Here is a 13,148-nt window from a genome sequence, read left to right on the forward strand (position 1 = left end):
AGTGTTAATAACCCAAGTAACAATTTCTGGTCCTATAGTGGTCGAGAGCACCAAATTAAATCACATTAAATAGTCCTATAAATAGTCTATATTGGTACTGTAGAGCCGATTTGGCGCAATTATGCAGCCATTTAGTGATATAATAGGGCTATAGCAGTATCATCCGTGACGTTTAAGGTCTATGATGGTGATGTGATGATGACTATTGTGCTAATTTGTTGACATAGAGGACACAGTAACGCTATTATAGTATCAATTTATGCTATAGTAGCATTTGAGATTCCGTTATACAGGTTTTTTGTTCTGTAATAGCAGTTGCCGTCCCTTTTAATGCGAATGAATGAAATTTCTAAAATAATTTAATGTGTGTAATATTTAACAAAAACTGTTCTAAACGAGGAACTTTATGAAAAGTGGCGTGTGAACTTGTGAAGTTTAGTGTCAATCAAAATAATTTGGATTTCGTATAATTCCATCATTACTGCAAAAAGGTATGCGATGGAAATTTTACCGTTAAAAGAATATTAGTTTAATGGAGTATTTTAAGTGCGCCCTCGATTTATACCTGTTTTGAATAAAATAAATAAATATAATTTAATACAATCAAATTATTGGCACCATAGTTTCTACTATGGATCCAAGAAGTACGAGTAAAACATACGCTTTTATAGTTCGACTATGTCACTTATCATACGCATTCACTGCCATAAGCCCGCCATTGTGGATTCAATTAGGGTTGCATGAGACTTTAACTATGATCCAGTTTAACTTATAAGTTCTTTATATAGAAAACAATACTTGTTTTCAATGTTTTACTATAGAAAGATCTTCTAAACAGTTTTTTTTTTATAAAACATATAGTAAACTCAGCTATAACGCTATTGTGTTTTAAAAGAGATACCGAAACCATTATTCCACAGTTCTGTGATATAAAAGAGTAATTGTGACGTATACGGCGATGAGATATAAAAGGCATTAGAAAACGACTATTAACGCTTTTCAAAGCTATATAAACGTATCCTGAAAACTTCATTATACAGCAAAATAGCTCTATAATGGTATTCATATCACTACTACGGTGTTAAATACTGTAGCAGTGTTTTCCAAAGCCACTATATCCCAAAATAGTGGTATAGTTAGGTTTTAATTTCTGTTAAAATACGACTACTAAAAATACTATAAGCGGCTTGTTGGGAACCTTAATAGCGCAAATTGATAGCATAACAGTGAATTCTAACACTATTATACAATAATATTGTTCTTTAGTAGGTTATTTGATCATGTTATAGACCAGGCCTATAGCGGCTGTATAAAATGGTGATATAAACGTTTACATCACTTCCTAATAACACCTTTTAGCTGTATAACACAACAACTATAGCGGCTTGTCGGGAACCTTAATAGCGTAAATTGATTGCATAACAGTGATTTCTAACACCATTATATAATAATATTGTTCTATAGTAGTCATATTTGATCCTGTTATACACCAGGCCTATAGCGGCTCTATAAAATGGTGATATAAACGTTTACATCACTTCCTAATAACACCTTTTAGCTGTATAACGCAACAACTATAGCGGCTTGTTGGGAACCTTAATAGCGCAAATTGATTGCATAGCAGTGATTCCTAACACTATTATACAATAATATAGATCTATAGTAGTCATATTTGATCCTGTTATAGACCAGGCCTATAGCGGCTCTATAAAATGGTGATATAAACGTTTACATCACTTCCTAATAACACCTTTTAGCGGTATAAGCTTATAGAGCTAAAAGGTGTTACTGGAGGCTTTTATACGACAAGCGGTCACGCCGAATACCTTTATACGACATCTATAGTAGCTTTTGGCGTCGAAAACCAAAATTATAGCACTAAAATGTTACTTGGGAAATAACGCCAAGGTGTGTTAAGAAATATGATTTGGCCACCGCAATCCCCAGACCTTAACCCGATCGAACTTTTATGGGATAACTCGACCGTAGAGTCCGAAGACAATGTCCGACATCTGCAACAGCTCTATGGGAGATACTGCAATACGAGTGGAAATCCATTAGCCAAGAAACGCTACACACTTATAGCAAGAATGCCAAGAATCTGCTCGGAAGTGAAAAAGCGTCGAGGAGGATTTTTCGATGAGAAAAACGTTTAGCTTTTATTTCTTATTATGATCCCTTTTTAAAAATTGTTATACGCTTTATTTTGTCGGTTGTAGGTACTGAAAAGTAATATTCTCATAGGAACTTCATGAAATGTTGATTATTTGCATACTTATATCGTGTTTGGTCTTAAACTTTTTGACGGTAGTGTAAATTCCGAAAAACTCATTGGTGCGAGCCGGGGTTCGAACTCGCGACCTCCGGAACGAAAGTCGCACGTACTTACCGCTAGGCTACCAGCGCTTTTAGGGTACCACGCAACTACGTATAATGTGCTAATTGTTGTTTGTGATCTAGGTCGTGCGGCTCGACGCATGCGCGGCGCGACATGGCGGCCTCAGGGCCGTGCGCGACTGGCGCGCCACCCTCAGCGGCGGAGAAAAGCAGAGAATGGCCATGGCTAGGATGTTCTACCACAGGTAATTTCTTCTTCTTCTTCAACCTAGCCTTCTCCACTTTGCCCGGTCTTCGGCATCCTGGGGTGAGAGATTGTTCTCTTCCATGTCCGCTATCACGACGTCCAGCCAGCGCTTCTTAGGCCTACCGCGGCCGCATGACCTAGGGCCTTGGACGGTGAGGTTGAGGCATCTGTTTCCGACGTAGTCTACCGGTCTGCGTTGTATGTGGCCATACTATCGGAGGTGACTTTCCTGCAGCTTATCCGCATCGTCACGGATTCCGAGGCTGCCACGGATGTGTTCGTTACGTATGCGATCTAGTCGCGTAACGCCACACATCCACCGCAACATCTTCATTTCTGTGACGTGTAGTTGCTGGACATGCCTTCCGAAAGCAGGCCAGGTCTCGCTACCATATAGAAACCATTCTCTATCACATATATTAATATCTCTTTAAAAGAAAAATTCAAACCACAGGTAAGTTACTTATTCTAAACATAGAGGAATAAGTAAGGGAAGAGTTGTAACTCCATACATCAGTAAATGCAGGTTATTTGTATAGGCATAGTTAAGTGACATCTAGCGACAATCACGCGTCAAATAGCGTGAATTTTCAATGTACGGTTTTCAAACAAAATAATTTAAATTGTGTTTTCTAATGATTTCCAATGAGGAGGCACACTGACATATTATCCCGCCATGCGGCGCCTGTGCAAGTGCAAGTGTCACTGTCATTCATATGTGAGAGAGAGAGAAAACATCATCTTCTCGCTCTCACGTATGAAATTATGAAATTATTTGAAATTATTTGAAATGAAATTATTTATTTATTACGCACAGTTTTAGGTACAGAAAGGTGGAAATATATATCTAGGAATACAAGTGTGTACTTCAGAGGTATCACTAAAACTACCTTACAGGCATGCATAATGTACTTACATTCTAATCTATTTAATAACCTAGCTTATTTATAGTTGAGAAATTCGTTTATACTATAAAAGCATTTATCCACAAGCCATTTCTTTAATTCTTTTTTAAATCGATTGAATGGTAAATCCTTAATCTCGTCCGGCACTTGATTATAAATCTTTATACACATAATAAATGCATTCTTTGCTACGAGTGACAGCTTTGTTGGAGGTATATACAATTTGTTCCGATATTGTGGACGTACAGGATTTCGATAAACTTCCTTGACTTGCTGGAAGAGATGGCCATGCTGATACACAAATATGCAGGCATTAAATATGTAAATAGACGGGAGCGACAAAATATTCTGATTTTTAAAATAAGGTCTACATGAATCTAAGGTTTTCAGTCCATAAACAGCTCTTACGCATTTCTTTTGCATGAGAAATGCATCATCTATATCCGTAGATCTACCCCACATAATTATGCCATATTGAAGAATCGAATGAATATAACCATAATAGGAAGTAAGTGCCGCATCTATTGAGACTACTTGCCTTATTCTCTTTAATGCATATACAAAACGATTCATTCTCGAACATAGGTCGATTATATGCTCTTTCCAGCTGCAGAACCGGTCAAGAGTTACACCTAAAAATTTAAAACTAGTTACTTCGTCAATTTTATGACCATTGTAGTTAACATCGAGATTTTGTGGTTTTCCCTTGTTAGTATAAAATTGCATTAACTTAGTTTTGGCTAAATTAACTCTAAGATTATTACACTCTAACCATTTTATTGTTTTTTCCAAGGTGTCGTTAATCAATCGTTCGTAAGTGGTTAGATTATCTGATTTAATAACAATACTTGTATCATCTGCAAATAAATAACATTGCTGTGTCAGAACATTTGGTAAATCATTGATGTATAATAGGAACAGTAATGGTCCCATTATGCTACCTTGTGGTACGCCATATTTATTATGTACAAAATTTGATCTGTATTTCATAATGTGTTTATTATTAGAACAATATTGAGATATCTCCACGCATTGGGTTCTACTTGTCAAATAAGATTTAATCCAATCATAAGCCAAACCACGAATACCGTACCGATAAACTTTCTCCAATAATCTTCTGTGACAAACGAAATCGAATGCCTTACTCATATCCATAAAAATAACGCTTACAGGTATTTTTTCGTTTATGCATTCAGTGACTGTTTTCATTAATTGGAAGATAGCAAGGCTTGTATTTCTATGTCGACGAAAGCCATTTTGTTCATCTTTAAGCAAATCATTACTTTCGACAAAGTTACTAATTCTTGAATATAAGACTTTTTCATAGATCTTAGAAAATATGGATATGAGTGTTATTGGCCTATAATTATCTACTTGGTTTTTGTCTCCCTTTTTAAATAGTGGTTTGACAATTGATTTTTTTAGTATCTCCGGGAAACGGCCTTGTGTCAAGGATAAATTAATTGCGTGTCTTAAGGGTTCGCCTATTATGTGAATGCTCATCTTTATAATATCAGTACTGACTTCGTCATAACCAACTGCTTGAGAATTACTCAAAGAAGCAACAACTTTTTCCAGTTCAGTAATTGAAACCGGTCGCAAAAAAATACTTTTTTCGAATTGCGGTACAGTTTCATTGATTTCTGAAAAACTATGAATTTTAGGACAGTTATCTTCAACTACATTAATGAAATATTTATTAAAAATATCCGCTACATCATCAGGATCACTATATACAACTTTTTTATCAATAATCTGTTGAATGTTATTAATACAAGTATTAGCAGCCGTGTACTGCTTAATAACATTCCAGGACGCCTTACATTTATTATTCGAATTGTTTATAAGCGACATATTTCTACTTTTTTGTGAATCATTGATACATTTTTTTAGGAGCATTGCATATTTGCGATAAAGTGCAGTATTGGCAGGGCATTTATTATACCGGCATCCCATGTACAAAGTTCGTTTTTTCCTACAACATTTACGTAAGCCTTTTGTCAGCCACTCATATTTTTTTGACACATTTTTGACTTTTACTCGAATGATAGGGAAACATAAGTCGTAAAACAAACAGTAAAGTTCATGAAATTTATTAAAAGCTAGTTCAGAGTCATATTCTTCGTAAACTTCATTGAATGAGAGACAGGACAAGTAACTAAGGAACTTTACTTTATTTTCTTTAGAGAAATCTCTTTTATTTTGGTACCACCATGTCACCGGTTTCTGCTTAGGTTCAATTAATGATACATTGTAAGTTTGAGCTGTGTGATCGGAGAGGCCCAGATCGTGAATACTGGCCTTTCCATTGGTAACATTGCTAATAATTTGATCAATACATGTTTGTGACAGTTTGGTAATACGGGTCGGGTTTTTTATTTGTGCTTTAAGGTTATAGTTTTCTATAGTATCTAAAAAACATTTTGCATGTCTAGTTTTTTTCATCACGTCTATATTAATATCCCCACATAAAATTAATTTCTTCTTCGGATTTCGTTCGACTTCGTCTTCTTCGTATGACATTCTTTATCTCTGCAATACGAGTGCAATGGACTAATAGGGTGGCGCTATCTGTCATAACCTTTGAGTGTGCCTCCTTATTTTTAACCGACTTCAAAAAAAGGAGGAGGTTCTCAATTCGACTGATTTTTTTTTACTTGTATACCTATGTATGGTGCCGATATAAATTAAAAAAAAATAGAATTAAATGTATTCTCGTTGCTATCCATATTTTACAATTTAAAATATTTTTTTCTTTTCAGACCCGTATACGCGTTGCTAGACGAGTGCACTAGCGCCGTTTCCATGGAAACCGAGGTCGTTATGTACGAAGAGGCGGTGAAAGAGGGCATTACACTCCTCTCTATCACGCACAGGCCTAGCGTATGGTTAGTATGAAATTTGACAATACCCACCCTATATTTTCGAATAATTTATCAAACAATTTTTAATTCCATGGAATGGTTAGTAACGAAATGATTGCAAAAAACGTATACATACCTCTAAATGAGCAATTCTTGTATACTTATTATGCTTAATATGTTTCGGGTATGAAATAAACTTTCTGAAGCGAAAAATTGATTTATGTTTTGTCTTTGTAGAAAATCTCAATTTTTTGTTTTGTTTTGCAAATATAGCACGGTGGTCAATTGTTGAAATTTAATAATAATTTACATAACTAATTTTTAGTATAATTTACATAACCTAAGACCGGATCTGGCTTAGTTGTTAGGTTCGTTCCCCAGTTTTATTTGTGTGATAAGCACAGATATTTTTTTATTATAAATAATTAGATTCATGTTTAAAGTTTCAGACATTATTGTTCGTCTTACTGTATAGATGTAGGTAACTGAATGTAACTGTGCCGACAGCAAATGTTTCTTATTTGGTTGGCCAATCTGTATAAGCATACCAACAATAAATAAATAAATATTATAGGACATTCTTACACAGATTGACTGAGGCCCACGGTAAGCTCAAGAAGGTTTGTGTTGTGGGTACTCAGACAAAGATATATATAATATATAAATACTTATATACATAGAAAACATCCATGACTGAGGAACAAATATCTGTGCTCATCACACAAATAAATGCCCTTACAATACTTATATTAATTTAACTTCTTTTTTACAGGAAATACCACACGCATGTCCTAGAGTTCGATGGTACTGGCAACTGGTCCTTCCGGCCGCTAGAAAAGGACGCCCCCGCTATTACCCCCTCCATTACCCCTTCTCTTCCCCCTCCTACCACCACACAGAGCGACAGCGATTAGAACTGTATGGTCATACTGAGTATAATATAACAGGCCTTTGCATCTATAACAGATGATTCAAGAAACCATACTTTGACCATAAAAACCTTAATAAGGCAGAATGACAAAAAATATTCAAAAATTAATTTCACAAATACGTGCCTAAAATCTAAAATCATAGTGGTAAATATATCGTCACTACTTAAAAAAAACTTGTATCTTCGTCTGTCAATGAAATGAAAATTGTGGTAAGTATGTATGGAATGCATACTTACTGCGTTTTAACTTTGAGGAGCAGCGTGAGATACGAGATTTTTTCAAAGTAGTGTCGATGTGCCCCCTGCCCTATAAGCACAGTAGTAACACAACAAACGTACGCCGCGCGGTATGTATGTGTGCGCGCTGTGTTCATACGCAACACATGTGAGCGGATGAGAAAGATTCATTCTCGTTTAGCAGGGGGAAATTAGCTAAAATTACGGCATAATTAATGGAAGGTTTTTTTAAATTGAAATATGTACATTATAGACCGAAGTTATTTTTCATCAACCCTCCCCACTCCTCCCTCCTCTGCGTCACCCCTCTACCCTCCCTTAAAGTGCCGAAAATGCGGTTTTTTTCGATTTCTGACAAAACTGTTGAAGATACAGAAAAAGCGCGTAGGAACGAAGTAATCCTTAATAAATTTACTACAAATCATTCATTAACACTTTGGTTCTAGCACTTATAGTTTACGCGTGATCCGTCACGAAAGTTGGTCCTTTGCTGCAATCTTCTTTAGTGAATGTTAAGTTTTCGCCCAAAATGCATACGAAATCGTCGAAATTTGTTTGATATAACTAAAATATTGTAACTCATGACTAAAATAAAATTAAGGGGGAAAAATCACTACCATGGGTGGAATTTCCAATATGTCTTGGAATTCCAGTAACTATTTAAGACGTAATATTTTCACGGTAGTAGTCGCTAGGAGTACCATTGATCTATATAGTGTATCTATGACTGGGGATGAGCTTTTGGTAGCTGTTGGTAGAGCCCTGGAGTATCAATCCAGTAGCCGTGAGTTCAAGTCCCACCCATGGTAGTGATTTTTCCCCCTGAAATTCATTTTCAGTTTATAATATTTTAGTAATATTAAATAGATTTCGTAAGCAATTTGGGAGAAAACTTAACATTCACTAAAGAAAATTGCAGTAAAGGACCAACTTTCGTGATGGATCACGCGAAACCTATAAGTGCTAGAACCAAAGTGTCAATGAACGATTTGTAGTAAATTTATCAAGGATTACTTTTTTCCTACACGCTTTTTCTGTATCTACAACGGTTTTGTCAGAAATCGCGAAAAACCGCATTTTCGGGTATTTAAGGGGGGGAAGAGGGGTGACGCAGAGGGGGGAGAGATGGGGAGGGTTGATGAAAAATAACTTCGGCCTGTAATGTACATATCCCAATCAAAAAAAATCTTCCATTAATTATGCCAACATTTTCATACATAACTTTCCAGAAGCAACGGACTAGTTCATTCTCATCCGCTTACATGTGTTGCGTACGTAAGGCGCGCACACATACATACCGCGCGGCGTACGTTTGTTAGGAGTGTTACTACTGTGCTTATAGTGCTCAGCGCGTCATTCTCAATATTGTCAAAATGCACGAAAAGTCATACGCGCGTCAAAACATTAGGTAAATATCCAAACTTTAGAATTTCTAGAAAATAAAAAGATTGTTTTAACCAAGACTAAACAAAACCTTTAAGGTCTGACCATGCTAAATTAACAATGATTTACAATGTGCAAGAGTTATATCAAAGGCCAAACTTTTATAACATAATGACGTAAAATTTGTCCCTAATTTTGATTCGTGGGCGTCTAAAAGTTTAAATTTTGGTTAAATCTATAGGCAATTATTATATTTCGATTGACATAGTCCCTAAATACAGTGACGGTAAATCTAGATTTTTTATTCGAAACAGGAATATTGTAAGCCATTTATTTCAGTAAAAAAAATAGAGAAACTTTTTAAAAAATGTAACCGCGAATGATTATCGTCCCGTAGAAAATTTGAATTTCGGATCTATTCTGCTGACAAACTTATTTGACCGGCTATGTTAAATAAAATGAGACTATCAAATAACTTTATACTTATTAAGTTTCATTTGAAATAAGTTATTTTTCTTTAGATGTTCTGCTGACTATGTGATTTCAGGAATATAAATAGTTTATGGGGTCCAAACGTAGATTTTTGGTAATTCCTTAGAAATTATATAGGTATGTAGTAGGTGCACAACATTAGGACTTGAAAATCATGTCCAAGATTCTTTAACAGTCTACTTAGCTAGTATACTTATCTGCCAAAATGTATGTATAATTCTATTTTGCAAAATTAATGGACACTCACAAACAACATTATAAATAATAGGGAATGTGACTGTAGTTAAAATAAAATATTATATACCATGCACAAAATAAAGCATCCGATAATTATATGAAAAACATGGACAGAAGTTATTTTAAATTCAATTTCTATTTAATAAGTCAGGTAGAAATATATAAAGTAGCTGAGTTGACTGTGACGTCACTCAATTCGATTTCATATAAATTCCATATTAGAAAGTCGTTCAAATTCGTTTTCACAGTTCTTAAAAAGAAGCTGATTTGACTAGGAGGCAAGTAGCCTATTTATTATTTATTTGTTATAAGTTCTCGATATTTAACTAAAAATCGAAGTACCTATCTATAAATAAACAAACGATGTACTAACAGTACATAATAAATATGTAGAATTCTATTTTTGACTCCGAAATTTGTTTTTACAATCCAAATTTTTACTTATCCGTTACATTTATTTGCCTAAACTTAAAACATTTTTGTTTGGATTTTAACAAAACTTGAACACATTCACTAGCAAACAGAAAAAGGCGAACTACGTCAGAACCTGTCGGCGTATCATGCTGCCAATTTTATCACTTATCCACGTGGATAAGACATCTGTCACTCTCACACTGACATACTTGCTAAAGCGTGACGGATGCTTTATCCACGTGGATAAGTGATAAAATTGGCATCATGATACGCCGGCTGTAATTTATAACCGCCAGCTTGTGTGGTGATAGCCCGCCTAGCGGGTTGTTCCATCTGAGCTAGGTTAGAGAGCCCACTAGGCCGGTTCTTGGTTGCGAAAGTGTCAAAGTAGACAAAAAATGTGTGTGTGTGTGATCGATGACAATACTAATTCGTACCTTTTGTTTTTATATAAAACAACTTTTAAGTTACAAAATAACCAAGAAATATGTAAACGAGGATGCTGTAGTTATAAAATAATACTTATAAAAATCACTATAATTAGATATTCCTAGATTTTTTCCAAAGTTATCAAAAACGGGGTATTTTCAGTACCTTAGTAATTTAGCTGTGTTATATTATCAATATTATACCAGTTATAGTGTTATTTATTTTTTAAGAATCGGGTGATACAGGGTGGTGACTATGTATAGATATTTTTATAGGCTGCTCAGTTTTTTATCCTCGCCATTTTTTTTATATTTTTTTAATGTTGCCACCCAAAAAAATAAGAAAATTTTGATAGAGATTAATATTTGAAATGGCTGTTTATGTATTAAGGTGTTTTGTCTTTTTTTACCGCTTGGATTAGTTTTATATAGACAATTCAGTATGTATGTACAATCTGCTATCCTTCACATTCAAACAGGTTTTTTTTTGCAGAGGGATCACTTTTTTTCTGTTACTGACTATACGATGTACAGTTAGCGTGATATAGCAAAAAAGTTGCTTGTATTCTTATGATATTGAAAATGTTCAGAAATATTTGGTCACTGACCATCAGTATCTATTTCATGCTGACTGTACTACAAATAAACTTCAAAAAGATGGTCACGAGAATTTATTATTCAGAGATTTTATTGACATTAAGTTTAGTATTTCTTTTTTAAATATTTTTCCATATTTTATATAATTATGACATATCGTGTATATACGGACCGGACCTTAGCGATGTATAGCAAATCGTATTATTTATTTACATGGAGATATTCCTACAACTTGTAAATTGTAAATAAAATTAGTTTGTAAGCGACTTGAGGGATAATTATGAGAAATAAACGGGGTTTTATAATTACTGATTGTTTTATTTCGTAAAATTGGTTTCTTTTTTACGCGTATTAACTAAATGTTAATTACTGTGTAGGTATTTTTTTTAAGTAACCATAGTGTCACTTTTACACTTAGCCTAAATATCCATTACCAGATAAAAAATGTCGCAGTACGTCAGAAACCGGTCTTAATCTATAACCGCCCGCTTGTATTTCGAGAACCCGCTTATCGGGTTCTCCGGCGTCTGAGCAAAGTTCACGAGTACCCACCAGGCGGGTTGTTGATGGCGCAAGTGTTAAGTAAGTATATAAACATTTGGGACAATCTTACACAGGTCATTTCTGCAATATAGGTACACTAGCTTTTGCGCGTGGTTTCGCGTTAGAAAGAGACAAAAAGTAGCCTATGTCACTCTCCATTTCTTCAACTATCTCTACCTCGGATCTCTACTTTAAAAAATCACGACAATTCATCGCTCCGTTTTGCCGTGATAGGCGGACAAATAAAAAGACACACACACTTTCCCATTTGTAATATTAGTATTAAATTAAATTAAATAACTTAATATTAGAATTATGTAAACAAATCAACATATAGGTAATACAAACTTATTAAAAAATCCGTTATCATAGACAAATTCTATACTTAATTATTTGTTTGTACCTTGTGCTAATAAATTAAAATAACAATTGCTATCTTGTGTTAATGTTCTCTTTCAAAGGACGGGAAAGTACTATGACCAATTGACCATGGGCCATATTGTTATTTGTTTGTGTAATAGGTCCAAATATGACCCAATATTGTTATTTAAGGCCTGACACTTGATGAGTCAAGTTCAGATGCACACATTCGGCCAATGCACTCGATACGTTGTAGCAAAGAGGATCGAGTATTATAGAGAAATACTGTCAAAGTAAAATGTGTAATCACAGTGCATAGACTGCCATCTCTCGACACAGGCTTAAAACTTTTGAACCTCCGTTTTGACAATTTGGCCCATATTCTTAGCTTGATATGTGTTAAAAAATCAAATATGAATATTAGCGCCATCTAGCCGAGCGTACCCCAAAGGTGTATCGCCATCTAGCTCACCGTACCTTTTTCTGTATGGTTTTGAGGTACGTTTTTTTCTTAGACTTTATCGGTCTATACGGAGTTACATAAATAAGTCTTTGGTTGTAGGTACTTTGTCTATCAGTATGACAGACGACCGGTCTGGCTTAGTGGACAGCAAAGAGGATCGAGTATTATAGAGAGTTAGGGCCCATTTAGACGGTACGAGAACTCGAATTCGAGTTTTATTACATTGCGGTACTTGATGGCTGTGCAAAATTGTATGTCACCCCAACAGCCCGCAATGTAACTACAATCGCATGCGAGCTCGCACGCCGTCTAAATCAGGCCTTACTGTCAAAGTAAAATGTGTAATCACAGTGCAGGTGCACAGACTTCCGTCTCTCGACACAAGCTTAAAACTTATGAACCTCAGTTTTGACAATTTGGCTCATATTCTTAGCTTGATATTCAAATATTTTTATTAGCGCTATCTAGCTGAGCGTTCCCCTAAGGTGTAATGCCATCTTGGCCACCGTACCTTTTTACCCGACTACGGCAACGCAAAAGGAGGGTTATGATTTTGACCGGTATGTATGTGGGTATGTATGTATGTATGTATGTATGTATGTTCATCTGTTCCCTCATAACTTCTAAAGTACTCATTAGAATTTGACAAAGGATATGTCATTCGAATCGTCTTAATCGTCCATCGAAACATGGCGCCCTCTAGAGGTCAT

The 13,148-nt window shown here is 35.2% G+C and overlaps 1 protein-coding gene across 1 annotated transcript in view; it reads left to right on the forward strand.

Moving 5' to 3' along the window:
- The window catches only part of LOC125237548 (ATP-binding cassette sub-family D member-like), a 138,928-nt gene extending 131,234 nt beyond the window's left edge, over positions 1-7,694 (forward strand). The window contains exons 14-16 of the mRNA XM_048144678.1: positions 2,461-2,582; positions 6,252-6,377; positions 7,126-7,694. Coding sequence (XP_048000635.1) covers positions 2,461-2,582; positions 6,252-6,377; positions 7,126-7,267 — 390 coding nt within the window. The 3' untranslated portion in view covers positions 7,268-7,694. The remainder of the gene's footprint in view (positions 1-2,460; positions 2,583-6,251; positions 6,378-7,125) is intronic.
- The last annotated feature ends 5,454 nt before the right edge of the window (positions 7,695-13,148 follow it).

Source organism: Leguminivora glycinivorella, chromosome 21, assembly GCF_023078275.1.
Source record: "Leguminivora glycinivorella isolate SPB_JAAS2020 chromosome 21, LegGlyc_1.1, whole genome shotgun sequence".
NCBI classification, from domain to species: domain Eukaryota; kingdom Metazoa; phylum Arthropoda; class Insecta; order Lepidoptera; family Tortricidae; genus Leguminivora; species Leguminivora glycinivorella.